Source organism: Harpia harpyja, chromosome 9 (assembly GCF_026419915.1).
Source record: "Harpia harpyja isolate bHarHar1 chromosome 9, bHarHar1 primary haplotype, whole genome shotgun sequence".
Lineage (NCBI taxonomy): Eukaryota > Metazoa > Chordata > Aves > Accipitriformes > Accipitridae > Harpia > Harpia harpyja.
Window position 1 is genome coordinate 41,208,292 of NC_068948.1, and position 15,952 is coordinate 41,224,243.

The window sequence follows — 15,952 nt, forward strand, 5'->3', positions numbered from 1 at the left end:
CACCCAGGCGGGGCAAGGCGGGGGGGGTGCTCCCATGTTTTAGGGTCTCCAAAACTCCCGTTCCCATCTCCTCGTGCTGCCTGCAGAAGGGAGGAGCAGGGGAGGGAGAGAGGGGTTTTTTTCTGGTTTCACCATAGGAAGGATTTTCAAACCCTATAAATTCACTTTTGACAAGTGAACGGCTAAAGCAGATTAACCTTTTTGCTAATCCTCTATAATGGCTTTGGAATCTCCTTAACCAATAAGAAAATGATAAGAGCCTGTTTCTTTTCTTTTTATCTATATCTATATTGTCCTCCCTTGTCTGCATTTTTTTTTCTTTCTTGTTTTATTTTCCTTTCTTTTCTAATATGAAATAGCCCAGCGATCCTATCTTCTGGAGGCTCAGTAAACAGAACATCAGTAATCCTTTTCCTTTATTCCTCTCTGCTAACAGGGTGCAGAGAAGTGTCTACCGATTGGGATTTGATTACCAGCAGCTATCAAAAGTCTCTTTGTAAGATCTGGGTCCTAAATCCCATAATTCTTTGATAAAAGAAGTATTACCAGTCCATTTTCTGAAGTGAAAGGTACGGGAGGAATGAAAGAAAGCAATCAGCGGAGATCCTAATAGGCTAAGTGCATGTGCGGCGGGAAGCCAGGGACGGGCAGGGGAGGCCAGGGAAAGGCATCCTTTGTTAAGGATGGGGAAGGAGAATTAATCCGCTTCGGGTGTGTGATTATGACAGCCAAGAGCAGAAAGGGTTGGGTCCTGCGCCTGCCCACGGCACGTCCCAGCTCGCCTGCCCTACAACCCCTCTGGACCGGCACGGTGTGGGGAGCAGAACCTCGCCCCACATCCATCTCCTGTGACAGCGTTTGAGTACATGCATAAAAGCCGGGAGCAGTTTGCAATGATCCCTGGCATTAGTGCATCCCCAGTGCCTCTCTGGAGCGCTGACACCTTGGCAGAGCAGCAGTGAACATGTCCAGATGGGGCAGCTACAAAGGCGTCTTCCTCTCAAACCTACAGCAAATATGTAAAGATTCATAGAGCATGGTTATAATTTATGTTACACCATCGGAATAGCTGAAGGAGAGGCAAATAAAGGGACGGAAGAAAAAATAGTGGTTTGGTTTTAAGTGAGATGTTTCAGAGATTTGAGGGTCACAGGTAGAGCGGCTATGGGGCATCTCTTCCCAGTGCTGGGAGACCAGCAGAGTGAGGAAGGGCAGGCAGAAAGCAGGGCCAAGGATAAAAGAGCGGGGACTGAGAAGGGGCTCTTCTGGAGACTGGCTCTCATTTTTGCGCAATGCCGGAGGGGTTGCTGGGCTGTTCAGCACGAAGTCACGAGGTGCCACGAGGACCTTTGCTGTGCAGTGGTTTCACAGCGCTCACCTGTGTGTCTCCTCGGGGTACCATGAGTGGGACTGGTATCTTCTCTCCCCTGCAAAGAAACACCAAGCCGGAGAGCGTTCCCCGTGTGAGCTCCTGAAGCCTTGCTACTCACCTTGGCATAAACTGCACTGAGGGCAAGAGAACTTGGGGTTAAACTTTCCTAAGCAACCTGAGCTCAACCACACCTTCTCTGTTTTAATCCCAGCTACTCATTTCAGTTATAAGCCCAAGATGGAAGATGTCCTGTCTCCTCCTGTGGATCGCATCTGCCAGGCCTTGCTGTTTGGCCTCAGGAGGGTCGGTGCCAGGCGTCCCCTCCTGTCCTGAATCACCGCTCTCGGCCGTAGCCTCAGCCCAGTCTCTTTGCTGGGCAGAAGAAGTTGGGAATTGAACTGACAAAGCTCTGGGGAAGCCTGGCTGCCCCAGGCAGCTGTCCTGGCTGCTCTGGGCTCGCTGAACTGCCCATTAGCTGTGGCACCGAGACCACGCTCCTGCCCGAGCTGCTGCGGGACCTCGCTGCATGCCTGCCTGCCTGCACACAGAGGCAGCAGGCAGCAATCCTCCCCTTCCATTCCTGACACCGAGCGGGGTTGTTGCTCAGCCTTACAGGAGGTGGCTACATCCCACTAAGCTAAGCCACAGAGCTGCCGCAAGCTGCCGGTAATCTAATTTATTAAGGGCTTTGAATCCTTACAAAGAGTATGTTGGATACATGCAAAGCATCTGCATTATCACTGCGATTAGGGCAGCAGAGGTGGGGGAAAGGGGAAGGAGGGAAAATACAATTTCTCTGCTTTCAGCAGAAAATAAATCAACTTTCACAGAGAGCTCTGGTGCAGCCAAAGGCTGTGCTATCATTAAAAATGATTTTTTATTAAGCTGAACTCTCTCCTCTCTCACATTGTATGATATGACAGCTCTCTTTTGATGGGAAAGCTTTCGTTTGGCCAGAGAAAGGGATAATTTGCTTCTTTTAAGGAGTTAATCCTTTGGTCCATTTCCGGGCTGGGAACAGCTATCCTCCCCCTTCCTTGGATCGGAGGCTGCAGCACAATGGAGATCATAACCGCCTCAAATCTACACCCGAGATGGAGAAATCAGATTTCCTTCTCCAGTCATTTTTGTGGGATTAGCTAAATCTTAGATCCACACTAACCCTTCACAAAGCTGCCAAGATTAGTTAGAATTTATTTTATTCACAGGGGGGTTTATGGTTTTCTTTCCAAAGGGATTATATCTCTCTCTCTCTATATATATATATTTAGGGTGGCTTCAGTCATAAAGCAGCTAGGTTAGAAGGAGAAAAAGTGCGTGTGTGTATAAAATAAAAACTTGGCTGTGAGAATGACAGTCACTTGAAATGCCAAGACAAAGCAGCAATGCTGGATGGCTTCACCAGTCCGTTTTAAAAGCTACATAAGCTGTCATTTTCCTGGTGAGACCCCACTCCGGATTTAGCGCACAAAGAGCAAACCCTGCTCAGCCTGAGCTGCCTGATCCCGTGGCCGCTGCTGCCGGCAGAGGATGTCTTCGGAGCCAGCGTCGGATGCCGACACTGGCAGGAGAGGCGTCAAGAAGCCGTGTTCGTTCAGCATCGAGGACATCCTCTCCAGCCCGGCAGAGAAGAGCTCCCAGGTCCTGGTCCCGCTGTGCCTCCGGAGCATCTTGGACTGTGCACCCAAGGGCCTGTGTGAGCTGGAGACCATCCCAGCCAGCTCCCTGCAGGAGGAAGAGGAGGAGGAGGAGGAGGAAGAGCTGGAAGGGGCAGGCTGCAACTGCTGCTGCTGTTCTCACACAAGCGTCCGTTCCCTGCAGGACTCGCCAAGTTGGCTGGGTGAGTGTTTGGGTTTGATTCGCAGCGTAGGGCTCATGGAGGGGCTGGTGCCAGTGCTGGGTGGAGGGGAAAACCTGGGCGTTAAGTGACAATATAGCGTCTGGCCTGCCACCACAGTGGTCTCAGACCCCAGCTCCAGCACGCTGAGCTCCATTCTCAGCACGGCTCCCAAGAACATGCACTTTTACCTGCAGTGCTACCAGGGTTTTAAAAGCAGCAGGTGCTATTTATTACTGGATATTACTGGTTCAGTGTAAAACACTTGAGAGGATGATGCTTCTAGGGGTGGAAGTTCTCTGTGGAGTGTGGGGCCCCATGGTCATGCTGCCCATGCATAGAGCTACAACACCGGCCCTGGGGAACCTAACTTGTCCTTTAAGGAAAAGAGGTTTTGGCTACATCTAGCAAAATTGCTGCATCTAGGAAAAAAAAAAAAAAGTAGCAAACCCTTAAAAATGCAGTTCAAGAGCATCCTGAAAGTTCAGAAATCCCCCGTGTCAAGACTGAAACACAGCTCCTCTTTGGGCTGTGAGTTTCCATCCATTTTCTGGAGCTGGCCATAGTGCAATTGGTAAGTAAACAAGGAAAACACAGTCAGTGCTCCCTACCTGCCCACTTCCCCCAAAGTGATGCCCTAAGCCCTTCTCTGGCTTGCATGGTGATCACACAGCTTGTCACCCACACCAGCTGACTGGCTGCCTCCTTCCAAACAACACGCGTGGATGCAGCTTGCGCCTGAACTGCCTTGAGCAAGATGGGTGTTTCAGCCCCACACCTCTAACACTGCCACTGTACCTCTCCCCTTGCAGATGCCCGGTTCCCCTGGCCCATGCGGCTCTTCCACTCAGCAGTCCGGGTCTGTAGGAGTCCCCAGGGGAACCCGAGCGAGCTGCAGACTTTCCACCAGATCCAGCGCCGGACGCGCCGGCATCGCACCATATTCACCGAGGACCAGCTGCAGGCCCTGGAGACGCTTTTCCATCAGAACCAGTACCCAGACGTCATCACCCGTGAGCACCTGGCAAACCGCATTCACTTGAAGGAGGAGAGGGTAGAGGTGAGATCCTGCCATCCGGTGAGGTGCTGTTTGTTGCAGCCCCTCAAGAACACAGGCCAGGGCACTGTGCTGTCTTTTTCGGGAGCTGCAGACCCAGGGCCTCATTTTAAAAACCATTCTTGGGTATTTGACTAAACACAGTTTAGGTTTGGCAAGCAATGGAAGAATATGAAATAGTTCTGCTGGGCTGATTTGTTCTGGTATCCGGTCCCATAAACGCATGTACTCCCTCTCCTAGAATCACCTATATAAACACCCAGACATGCCCAGTTCTGCTCATCTCCTGCACCCAAATGTATATTCCTTATTTATGCGATCTGCGTGACTTCTGAATTTGCCATGGGGGTGTCCCAGCTCCCTTGTGCCCCTTGCATGTATCTGAGAAGGATTGCAGGGGAAGGACTGATTAAATTTTGTATCAAACTTTTATATCGGGAAATGTTTTACAGTATCCTAAAGCTTACACTGTACAGTCCAGGAGTGTAACTGCCTGCCCCCCTCCAAGTAACGCATGAAAAGCAGAAGTTCTTCTCTTGTTTTGCACTTTCTAGGTTTGGTTTAAAAATCGGCGGGCCAAGTGGCGGCATCAGAAGAGGGCGTCTGCTTCAGCGCTGATCCTTCAAGGCACCAAGAAGCCCTCTGAGGAGAGCTGTTAGTGCTCGCAGGCTGCGTCTCAGCAGATGAACGCCAAGAGCATCCATTTCCCATAGCTGACACGTTCTGTAGGGGGGTAACCCGAGGGGGACTAACGAAGCAAAAGGGAATCTCTGTGGTTCCCAGAAGAGGACAGGCAAAAGCAGACATGGCACTTTCACATCCCGGTTTCTCTTCCAAACTTAGTTCAGGTGGCAAATAACTCACCAGGCATGACCCTCAGATGCTTAAGCAGAAACCCCTGCCAAAAGCCCGTGCAAGGGGACAGAGCTGTACCAGTGTTAAATGTGCGTGCTTCAAGAGAAGGGGAGACTCCCCTTCTTGTCTCTGCTCTGTGCAGGTAGTATTTGTGCTTGTTTCACTACTGTAGATTTGCAAAATACCCTGCAAATGAATGTTTCCTATTTTCAGCACCTCGATGGCATCTAGAGTTGCTTTTGGGGTTGAGCTTACTGAACAGGCGATTTGTTCCCCAACAAAGAAACGCGGATTTCTCCCTGCAGCCCGTGGGCGAGGCAATCCATCTGTTGTGCTGAGAGGGGTTGGCACAGCGAGGGCTCAGCTCACCTCCGTGCCTAGCCCGTGCCGGTTCCCCCCTCAGCGCAAGCGGCGTCCGTGTCCCCGGCAGGGCTGAAGAGAAACCACGTCCTGTAAAGCGGCGAGATAAATAAAACTGTCCCCGCCACCTCTGTACGTGCCGTGGGGAGCCGGCGGTGGGGGGCCGTGGCCGTGCCTGCCGGCGCTGCCTGCTCGCCGCTGGGCCTTCGCCTGCCCCGCAGCCCCGCGGAGGCCTTCCCCAGCCCTCGAGCACCCAGCCGGCGGTCCCCGCTGCCCGGGGAGCCCGGGGTGTTTCTGAGGAGCCCTGAGGGGGCCGCGAGGGGGAGGTTGTTGTCGGGGGAGGGGGGGGCGGGCAGAGCCCCAACGCTTGGCCTGTGGGTGCCAAAGGCCTCCCCCCGGCCCCGGCCCGCACCGGCAGGGACAGGCTGCGGCCCCCGCGGCTGCCCCCCAGGCCGGGGCCCGGCTCCCCGGCCGCAGCCCCCCGCGGCCCGGCAGAGCCCCGGCCGTGAAGCCGCCGCCGCTCCCCACCCCCCCCCCCCCCCCGGGACCGAGGTCGCGCCGTTGTCACGGAGCGGGACCGCGGGGGGGTCCTCCCGGCCGGCAGGGGGCGCGCCGGCCGCCGCGCGCACCGCTCCGCGCGTCTCTCCCTGGGCGGGGCGCTGGGTGCGAGACGTTCCCGGCTCTCCGTGGCGCGGCGGCGTGACGTCACGGCGCGGCGCGTTCGCGACGGCGGCTGAGGAGGGTCAGGGTCCCGCACCGGCCGCCCGGGCCTCCGGCGCTATGGAGGCGGCGACGGCGGTTCCAGCGGCCTCCTCCGGCGCCTTGGTGCCCGCCGCCGGCCCGGGCACCGCCGTGGCGACCGGGAAGGAGGCGACCCCGAGGCGCCCGAAGAAGATCCTGGATGAGGAGGCCTACATCGAGGTAGGCCGCTGGGCCCGGGCCCGGGAGGCCCCACTCTCCTGGTCCTCCCGCGGCCACCGCCCGCTGTAGCGCCGGCCGCGGGTCGGGCCCGGGGACGGGGCAGCTCTGGGGCCGCCCGTTGGGCTCCTGCGGCGACAGCTGCGGCCCAGCCGCGGCTTGAAGCGCCCGTGGGCTGCCCGTCCTTGCCCCCGAGCTGAGCCGGCGCTCCCAGGTGTCCCAGCGCGGCCTCGCAGTTGTCTCTCTGTTTGTAGAGTTTAGAGAAGATCATTCAACGAGACTTCTTTCCTGATGTGGAGAAGTTGCGAGCGCAGAAGGAGTATCTGGAGGCTGAGGAAAACGGTGACTTGGAGAAAATGAGGCAAATCGCTATCAAATTTGGCTCCTCCTTGGGCAAATCATCGAGGGACACGCCTGCGCCCTGTAAGAACTGGCTCACTGGGGCACAAGGGTTTTGTATCTAGTATTGCTGCTCTGGTTTATCTAGCTTTGTGCAGGCAGTGCTTACCTTAAAGATTCAAGACTGACGTTGCATGGGAATTAGTATACCAGATTGGGCAGTAGCCCATATCTGATGGCTGATGCTGAATTGCTCTTTGATGATGTCTCATAATCCCTTCTTGAGGGAATGGTTTTGGAAAAAAAACAACTGTTGAATAACCATTCGTCACGGGCAACTTTTGCCAAGTTCCTGCTGCCTAGGGAATGTTACCTGCTCTAATGTTCAATATTATACTATTGAAACTCTAAGCTATGTTTTGAATCCTTATTATAGTTTTAGGGGTTCTTGTTGCACCTACAAATGTGTAAGATTTTTATATATTGGAGACAGAAGGTGTCGAAAGCTCATGATTATCAGAGGTTCACTCAGCAGGTACCCAACGTCCTGTTGTATGTTGCTTTCACTTCAAGTTCAGGTGTGACTTATACTAAAGCCCAGTCCCCAGCTGAGTGGCTGAGCTCTTGCAGTGGGGTTTAGGTGATTAGCTTTCTTGTGGCAAAGGGCATGTGTCACCAAGTGGTTTCCCTTCCCCCCCTACTGCAGGTGCTGGCCCTGGCCTAGGTTAAGATTGTTATGCTGCTGCTTGCTTCTGTTGGCAAAAGCTGTAGATAGGGTGGCAAATATACTGGGCTGTGGCTCTCCGGTGAATTCTTCCCAGCAGGAGAAAAATAATGTCTTAGATGAGAGCAAAATCTTGTTCCATGGTTGGGACAGAATTGAGTAGAATATTTTGGAGTCTTTTCACAACTGTTAATTACATTGTTGTTCTCTTGATGTCTTCTGTGACTTGTTTGGCACATGACTCTTGCTGTGGTGGAAGATGTCACAGCAAGTGTCCTGTTCTGTGCTCTAGCAACCATGTGAACTTTTTTTTTTTTTTTTTTTTTTGTCACAGATGTTACTCCAGCCACCTTTGAAACCCCAGAAGTGCATCCAGGTGGCCTTCCACTGGGGAATAAAGCCAAAGCTGGTGTCAAAGCTGCAGAGGAAGGTAGGAGAATAATGTTTCTCTAGCTGAATTCTTCAGCAGCAGGAAAATACTTTTGTGAGCTCTGTCTCCTGTAAGGGCTTTGGGTATTTAACAGATATTTAAACAGTTTTCTTTAACCTTCTAGTAGGTGAAAATGATGTGCATTTTTCCTTTAACACAAATAGCTATAAATGCCATAAAAGGTTTTATGTGGAAGTTGGTTATATGTCTTCCAAAAAACAATTTATTATTGTACCACCCTGCATGTATATATTTTTTTCACCAAGCTTCATGTTAATTATTAGTGGGTCTGTAGAAGGCTCGCTGTCAGAAAGGATTAAGAATTTTATGTATAGTGCTCTCATAGAAAGGGAGGTATTAACCTTTCTCAGGCTTCTTCCCTCCTCTTGTTAGGAGAAGCAGAAAAAGATGATAAAGATGCACTTCCCAGCCTGGACAGCTTCTTAGCAAAACACACAAGTGAAGATAACGCTTCGTTTGAGCAGATCATGGAGGTGGCCAAAGAGAAGGAGAAAGTCAAGCATGCTTGGCTGTACAGTGCAGAAGAGGAGTATGCCCAGGTAGGGAAGCGGCTCGGCTGTACCTCTGCTCTTCCAAAGTGACACAACAGGGAAATACCATTTTACTGTGTTTCTTTCTTGTTTGTTTGATTAAATAGAACGTTGTCTTACCTTCTGTTTTTGAATCCTGCTATAAATACGGATGAGAATTCATTGGCTCTGAGCATGGGGCTATTGCATTAGACCATTGAATTACTCATATTATTGAATAAGAATAGAAAGGTCTTGATTTTGAATAGTAAGTGCATGGGGTGATCACAGCTAAATCCGAGCTAAGCCTGAGTTTCCTGGGTCCTGTGACAGCTCATTGCTTCCTTTTGCAGTCCTGTTTTTTCCCCATCTGTAATGCAAGAACAGTGTTGACGTAGTTGCTGAGGATCTGTCTCTTCCTAAAGCTCTGAGACTGTGAAGCATTGCACTAAGTGCAAGTATTGCTGTTCTTGGCAGTCTCTTCCATGAGCAGCAATACCAGGGAGAGCAGCTGAGAACAGTTCCTGTTTGTCTGTCAGCCCTTTATTATTTGCAGTTAGATTGTCTTCCTTATTTCAGTCTTCTGCTTCTATTATCAGTAATAATCCCTTCAGCTGCTGAAGTACTGTACCCAGTGTGGCTGGCTGTGCTGCCTTCCGCAGCTAGCTTCGTGGGAGGTTAGAGAGCTGTTCTGGGGCTGCCATGTCAATCTTTCTCCATCAGCAGCAAGCAGCTGGCACTGTTGCCAGATGTGTCAGTGATGGATGTGAGCTGCAGTGCCTTTTAATGAAGTTTGGCACTGATGCATGAGTGTTTACTGCTGTTGTTGTGAGTGTTGTGTTTTTATCCCAGCTAATGTAAACCCTCGGAGTCTGTTACAATAAAAATGCCCTCTGTGGCTCCTGATGCTGCTGCTTTGCTCGAATGCTTTCACCCAGAATTAAAAGGCAGGCAACAGGAGAACATTCCCAAAGCACAGGGGTTGTTTCAGGTCAAGGTGAAGTTGCTGGAGCTGGTCTTGTGCTGATGTTGTGTGTCTTCCTGTCAGCCAGCACTCTGTTCAGACCTTGCATTTCCTTGCACAAAATGTCTGTTTGCGCAGCAGACAACTTCGCTATGCATCATTTAATGTATTCAGTGGCAATATTGCTATTTAAATGTATGTGGACGATACCTATTAAAGACAACATCGGTTGATGTCTTAAAGTATAGCTTCTGACAGTAGTTGTCTAGTTTAATTAGTGTGAGAATTTTAAAATGGAGTAACTTCTCGGTGGCTGACTGCATTCTATTAGTTTCTTTTTGGTATTGGTGATACTAGTATGCTGGTAACAGCGCACAAGTAATTGTGTGAATATGTCAAATACTTCCATACCTGTACTGCCTATGGAAATGTTTGGAAACTCTCTGCTAAGTGTTGAAGAAGTATCTGTTCTTTTGTTGCTGCTTGCCTCAGCTAATACAGTTTGCATGAGACTAGGATGGTACAAGTATTCTCCCAAGGTTACGTGCCAAAGCCTTGTAGACTGCCTTTATATTGGATATTTGTATTAGATATGTCTCATATGTTTCTCTTCCCTTATTTAGCAATGAATGGTTTGTTTGGATTTTGATTAGTTGATAGAGAAAAAACAGAAAAAGTTTGAACCGTCACAAGTGTTGTCACAAGATGTAATAAACAGTCATAAAGATAATCTTTCTGAGAAGTTACTACTTTAGTTCTCACTTGATTTTATACAAGAACTGCATATGGAGTTGTTTGCAAGCTCACCTGGGAACAGGATGGTTTCTCAAATGCCATTTGCCAGACAGAGGGTGCTTGTGCCATGCCAGATGCAAAGTGTGCTAGGGCAGGTAGCTGAGCTCATGACTGAGCTCTCCAAGTTGTGTATGCCTGATTAAAAGACTGCAGGAGTCTTTTAGACCTGATTTTTTTTTTTTTCTCCTTTTTAAATTTTTTGTTCCCATTGCCCTTTCAGCGACGAAATGAGAACCTGGCACTTCCTTCAGCAGAGCAGCAAGCTCTGGAGAATGTGAAAGCTGGACTGGAGACCTGGGAATACACGGCTCGAAACACCCTCATGTATTATCCAACAGGTGAGACACGCAGGTTTCTCAGGAGAGGCATTGGTTCTAGGTGGGTTGACTCTAAACAGTGCTTACAGCACTTCTATAGATGACTGAGCAGCTCTTACTGGTAATACTGCACTTTTTCTTCTGTGAAGCTCAAGATATGCAAAGTTGTTTAAAAAAGTCTTATTTTCCTTTTTTTTTTTTTTTCTCTCCTTTTCTTTCTTTGGACCTTGCTCCTTTGCTTCTGATTGCAAAGTTTGATCATGTTCTATTTGTTGTTGAGAACCTCATTATCTGTATTATAGAAGCACTTGTTTTCAGGAGCCGAAGGTCTTTCCAGTTTGGTCTATCTTATTTGTGAGCACTTTCTTGTCATCTTTATTCATTCATTGCTTCTGCTCCAAGAGTGCTCCTTGGGCTTGTTGGTCTCTTGGTTGCTACAGAAAACTCCATCATTTTGTAGACACAGCTATAAATGACACGGCCAGCTTCTTTTTTGGCTATAAAGGTACAATTGGCAATTTCTGCAAACCAGTAAAGTAGAGTAAAGAAAGTCTTGTTGACGGTTTTCTTAAAAAAAAAAAAAAAAAAAAAAAATCTGATCTTTAATTTATAGACTTCAGGTGTTACAAAGCATATATCTAGTGCAAATTTTGTTCTAAATTGTTAGAGATACGATACACACTGCAATCGCTGATGGATTCTGTGTTGTGTAGGAATGTGTGGCAAGTGTCACATTGGTTGGGAGCTTTACAGCACACTGCCTAGTGTTACCTGAGCCCTTTCTTAAAAGACATTTTGCTTTTCAAGGTGTACCTGATGAGGATGATGTATTTAAGAAGCCTAGGGAAGTTGTCCATCGAAACACCCGTTTCGTGAAGGACCCTTTTAGCCAAGCCGTGAGCAAATCACAGCTCCAACAAGCTGCAGCCCTCAATGCTCAGGTTGGATAATTTTACTACTTCTGACTAAAATTTTGTTAGACTCTGCCCTCTGGTGTTGTTCATTAACCAGGAGAATTGTGTGTGCGCTAGATACAGCTGACTCACACCTTTCTCCACATGAATGGCATTGTCTTTTTTTACTTCAGTACAAACAGGGCAAAGTGGGACCAGATGGGAAAGAACTGATACCCCAAGAGTCTCCAAAAGTGAATGGATATGGATTTGTGGCTACCCCATCTCCTGCCCCTGGTAAGAGGGTTTTCTTATTTTTTCTGTTGTGAGGGGACTGCTACTGCACTTATTTTGGTGCTCTGTTTGTTCAACCCTGAGGTATCACTGTTGGTTTAGACAAGGAGGTAAGCCTTCTATCTGTATATGTCTCATGAGCTGGTGACTTGCTTGTGTACTGTGTATGCCTGCTCGATGCAGTGCTTAAATCCTAGTCAAATACACTGGCAAGAGAAGTCGTGCAGTGTCCGAGAGGCTCTGAGCAAGCTGCTGTGCCATTGCTTAGGAATCATCAAGAGGGCGGTGAGCCTTCCTAGGCAACTGGTGTGCTGTGGCTGCTTGTTTTATCCCTGGGTGATGCTTCTCTAGAGCTTAAAGATAAGAATTCAAACATTTCACAAACATTAACCTTCCAATGAGTTCAGGTGCTCTTTTTGCAAAACAAGGAGCATTCGTGTCAGTGTGTCCAGTAGTCTGCTGAGTGATGGTTCAGCCTGGCTCATAGGGATGTGGTATATCTCGCTTCTTTCACAGTCTAACCTACTGTTTTCCTCCAGGTCTGCTGCTTTCTAGGTTCTTCCTTTGAATATGCTTGTGTATTATAGATTCCTTTTGTTCAGATGTATTAGCCACAGGATACTTCCGGTTAGAACAAACTGATTATTTTTGTTCCAGTTGAAATGTGGTATCTGAATTTTTAGCTGTTCTTCACCAGCCATTATGTTTCCCTGTCTTTTGTTATTGTGCTAAAAGGTGAACATACTGAGGCTTTTCCTCTGGAAAGCCTGTAGGTGGCATTTGGATTGCACCTTGTTTCTCCATTGTAAATGCCTTTTCCAAACCCTGGACAGCAAGATTTTCTAGCCAGTGACTTAACTGGGCTCTTCAAATCTATTCTGCAGTTGTAGCTGTTAGACAAGGTGCAGTCACTGTTTGGTACAGGCTAGCCTCAAGATGAATTGAGGTTACATTAGGCCATTACATGTATCTTAACTCCTCTGCCCGTTTCCCTGCTTTTAAATAGTTCCCTGTGTTGAAGGAGTTTTCATACAATAGCAGAGAGGAAGACTAGTACCGTAGAAGAAAAAAATGAAAGTGTCACTAACCAAAAACTGACCAAATGGAAAAAATATGTATATGGAAAGGATAGTGCTTGGGTGTTGTAACCTAGAGGGTGACACAGCCACAGGCAATCCTGCGAGTTTAAGGTCATGCCCTTTTAATGGGAACCACATGTTACTATTCAACATTGGCTGTGATTTCCTCTGCAGTGGAGGGGCTCCTTTGTGTGTTGATGAATTTGCTGCATTTCATAATTTGCTTCTCTGGATTTTTTGCAGTGAATGAAGTCAAACGTTTTGCATGAGCATGACTTTTTAAATTTGTTTTTAGGTGTGAATGAGTCTCCTTTTATGACATGGGGTGAAATCGAAAGCACCCCTTTGCGTCTAGAAGGGTCAGAAACGCCATATGTGGACAGAACACCTGGACCAGCCTTCAAGGTACTTCATGTCAGGAGTCAGCACGTCATTATTTTGGGGGGGGAAGGACTAAGAAGGGAAAGGCAAGTGAGTAACTAATACATTAACATTGTTGTGGGAGTGTGACGCATCTCTGGGCTGTTTTCCCAGTCCTTGAGAGTAATAATCTAGGTTCTGATTGGAGGGTGGAGGTGGACATAGCTCCACATGAAAGCTACTTGGTGGAGATACCTGAGGTGGAACACACACTGTTGGCAGGAGAGTGAGACTCAATATTTGATTATGGGCCCAGACAGAGAGGCTTTCAGAGGAAGCTGAAGAGGCACCTGATTTCTCCGATTTTAATGTATGAATGGGTAGAAATTGTAGGATTTCCCTCTGTCTTGATCTTCTGGCTGTCACAGCCTCAGGCAGGTATATCACTTGAGAGCAGAAAAGGCGTGCTGGCTTTGCTAATGGCACCTGACCCTGCATGCCACCTGTCTCCTGCTGGTGTCATTGAATGTGAGCTGTCTGAGACTTAGTTTAAGAAAGGTGTAATTTGCTGTATGTGCCTCTGTTTTGTCGGACTCCAAAGCCCTTGACTGATTCTCCTGCTGTTTAGCAGTGTCTGTGTTTGCCTGAGAGCTGGCTGGCTACAGGCCAGGCTAGGCAAGACACAGGTGACGTTGTTTGTCTAGGAGAGACAGCAGGAGGAAATGCCAGAGGTAATGGCTGCTTCCTTGACTGAACTGGTTTTGCCATTTTTGTTTCTTGCTAAGGCAGGTTGAAGGTCTCCCTCTGTTCTCCCTGGCTTTTATATAGCAGCAGAGAGGTGTGGGCTGACCCCACTTCTCCCTGGTTTAGATCCCTGTAGGCTGGAATCCAACTGTAAAGGTGCTTTGACTCATTTATGCAGCACTCGTATGAGCGCATTGGTGAGTGAACCGTGTGATGCATTTGTAGATCCTGGAGCCTGGGCGCCGTGAGAGGTTAGGACTCAAGATGGCCAATGAAGTGGCAGCTAAAAACCGAGCAAAGAAGCAGGAGGCACTTCGAAAAGTGACGGAAAACTTGGCCAGGTGAGGCTTCTGTTCTGACAGCAGAACTGGGGATGGGTATTTTCTGATGAGAATTGCATCAACATATGTAGAAAGGGAGGGATTATATGAGTACTGGAAGCAGGAAGAGGTACAGTCAAACTAAACGTTTTTAGAAATTAAAAAACTTAATTCCTGAGGAAAGGTGGCTGGTGGCAGTCCCTGATACTCCATCTTATCAACATTACCATTCTGCCCTTCAGTGACCCAGCCATGCCTCTGTATCGGTGTCTTGCCTCGTTGCAAAGAGGAGACATGATAAGGCTTGCTTGGCTGGGTCACGGGAAGGATGGAACAGGCTCACAAGAAAAGGCAGGCAGTGCCACTCAGGTTTGGGAGGGATGTAGGAGGTTTCTCTGCACTTGTCTGTCTAGAGAGACAGGCTGCATTTACCTGCAGGCAGAATTCTGCAGCCTGTGGGTCTGTTCTGTGGGGGGACTGGACACCGAGCTTGCCTGTGGAAGCATTGATGCTCTTCCTGATAAATGGCAGATTTTTACTGTTAAATCTTTTAAAACTGTTTTTTATTCTATTCCAGCCTCACTCCAAAAGGACTAAGCCCAGCAATGTCACCAGCTTTGCAAAGACTAGTAAACAGGACTGCAAGTAAATATACCGACAAAGCCCTGCGGGCCAGCTATACTCCTTCCCCAGCCCACACAGGAACTCCTGGTTACAAGACCCCAGCAAGTGGGCCTCATACACCCACAAGCACCCCACAATCTAGGACAGTATCTCAGACGCCGGTATCTCAGGATACTACATCAATCACAGACAATTTACTGCAGCTTCCTAAAAGAAGGAAGGCATCTGAGTTCTTCTGAGTATTCTGGTCACCAGCAAGGCAATAGTGAACTGGCTGTGCTCAGCTGTCTGCAAACTGGATGTTGTGAGCCATAGGTAGTAAGGGGTGTCTAGATACAGCTGCCAGAATGGAAGCCAGCGGGTTACAACATCTGGGACCAGTGCTACTCTAGACTACATAGCTATAATAGACTGTGATGTGCTTTTTGGAAGCAGAGTATCTCCTGCTGTGGTATAACTTCACTTTGAACTGCATGGGTGGGATGCACAGGGCTGCTGTAGCAAAAGGATACTTCCTGCAATGGCAGAGAAGATTCTGGACTGTTGGAAAATGGTGATAATTTTCTAAAGATATATTTCTCTTTTTAAGATGGCCACACATTTAAATATGTTTCTGTACAGATATGTCTATTTATAAAATGTGGTAAGCCTTCCTAAGAGGTTGAACTGGACTTTCTTCCAGCTTGTCAAACTTTGATTTTGTACTTTGCAGAAGAGGGGACACAACCATGTATATATTCAGACATGACCCAGAATTTTAGAGTGCTTCTCTTTAATTTAAGTGGAGTTTAAACTGATGGAACGTACCGTGGGCCTGTCAAGAGAGTTGGTACGTTATGAAAACAGTATGCATACAGTTTCAGACATCAGTTCACACTTCCTAATAACCTGCCCTCTTACTTACTGAATCCAAAATGTGGTTGATGCACGTGTGAATTCTGCAGCCAATGTAGTCAGGAACTTGAGAAATGTGAGCGTAAAAGCTGTTAAGCATCAGCAGCACTGAAAGAAACTTTCCAATGTGTTTTGACAGTAACTTCTCATACCCGCAAACCATATCAGAGACGGGTCTATTGAGAATAATAGTGTTAAGCTGTTCATTCACCTCAGCAGATGTACTGTGTCTTCTGTTGCTATACG

General features: G+C 48.3%; 2 protein-coding genes across 3 annotated transcripts; both read left to right on the forward strand.

Moving 5' to 3' along the window:
• Positions 1 to 2,474: 2,474 nt before the first annotated feature.
• GSC2 (goosecoid homeobox 2) lies at positions 2,475 to 5,622 on the forward strand. The gene is made up of 3 exons (XM_052797996.1): positions 2,475 to 3,212; positions 4,022 to 4,269; positions 4,821 to 5,622. Exons 1-3 carry the CDS (start codon positions 2,903 to 2,905, stop codon positions 4,923 to 4,925), a joined length of 663 nt encoding a protein of 220 aa, XP_052653956.1. The 5' UTR covers positions 2,475 to 2,902; the 3' UTR covers positions 4,926 to 5,622.
• A 568-nt stretch (positions 5,623 to 6,190) lies between these two features.
• Positions 6,191 to 15,609, forward strand: ESS2 (ess-2 splicing factor homolog). Of its 2 annotated transcripts, XM_052796749.1 has the most exons (10): positions 6,193 to 6,402; positions 6,654 to 6,822; positions 7,797 to 7,892; positions 8,286 to 8,452; positions 10,402 to 10,519; positions 11,306 to 11,439; positions 11,586 to 11,688; positions 13,060 to 13,169; positions 14,094 to 14,209; positions 14,766 to 15,609. In XM_052796749.1, the coding sequence occupies exons 1-10, from the start codon at positions 6,262 to 6,264 to the stop codon at positions 15,049 to 15,051; spliced, it is 1,440 nt and encodes a 479-aa protein (XP_052652709.1). In that variant the 5' UTR covers positions 6,193 to 6,261; the 3' UTR covers positions 15,052 to 15,609. The 2 variants fall into 2 exon arrangements, with proteins under 2 accessions (XP_052652710.1, XP_052652709.1); XM_052796750.1 differs by lacking the exons at positions 14,094 to 14,209; positions 14,766 to 15,609 and adding an exon at positions 13,995 to 14,048 and having other exon boundaries at positions 6,191 to 6,402; positions 13,060 to 13,235.
• The last annotated feature ends 343 nt before the right edge of the window (positions 15,610 to 15,952 follow it).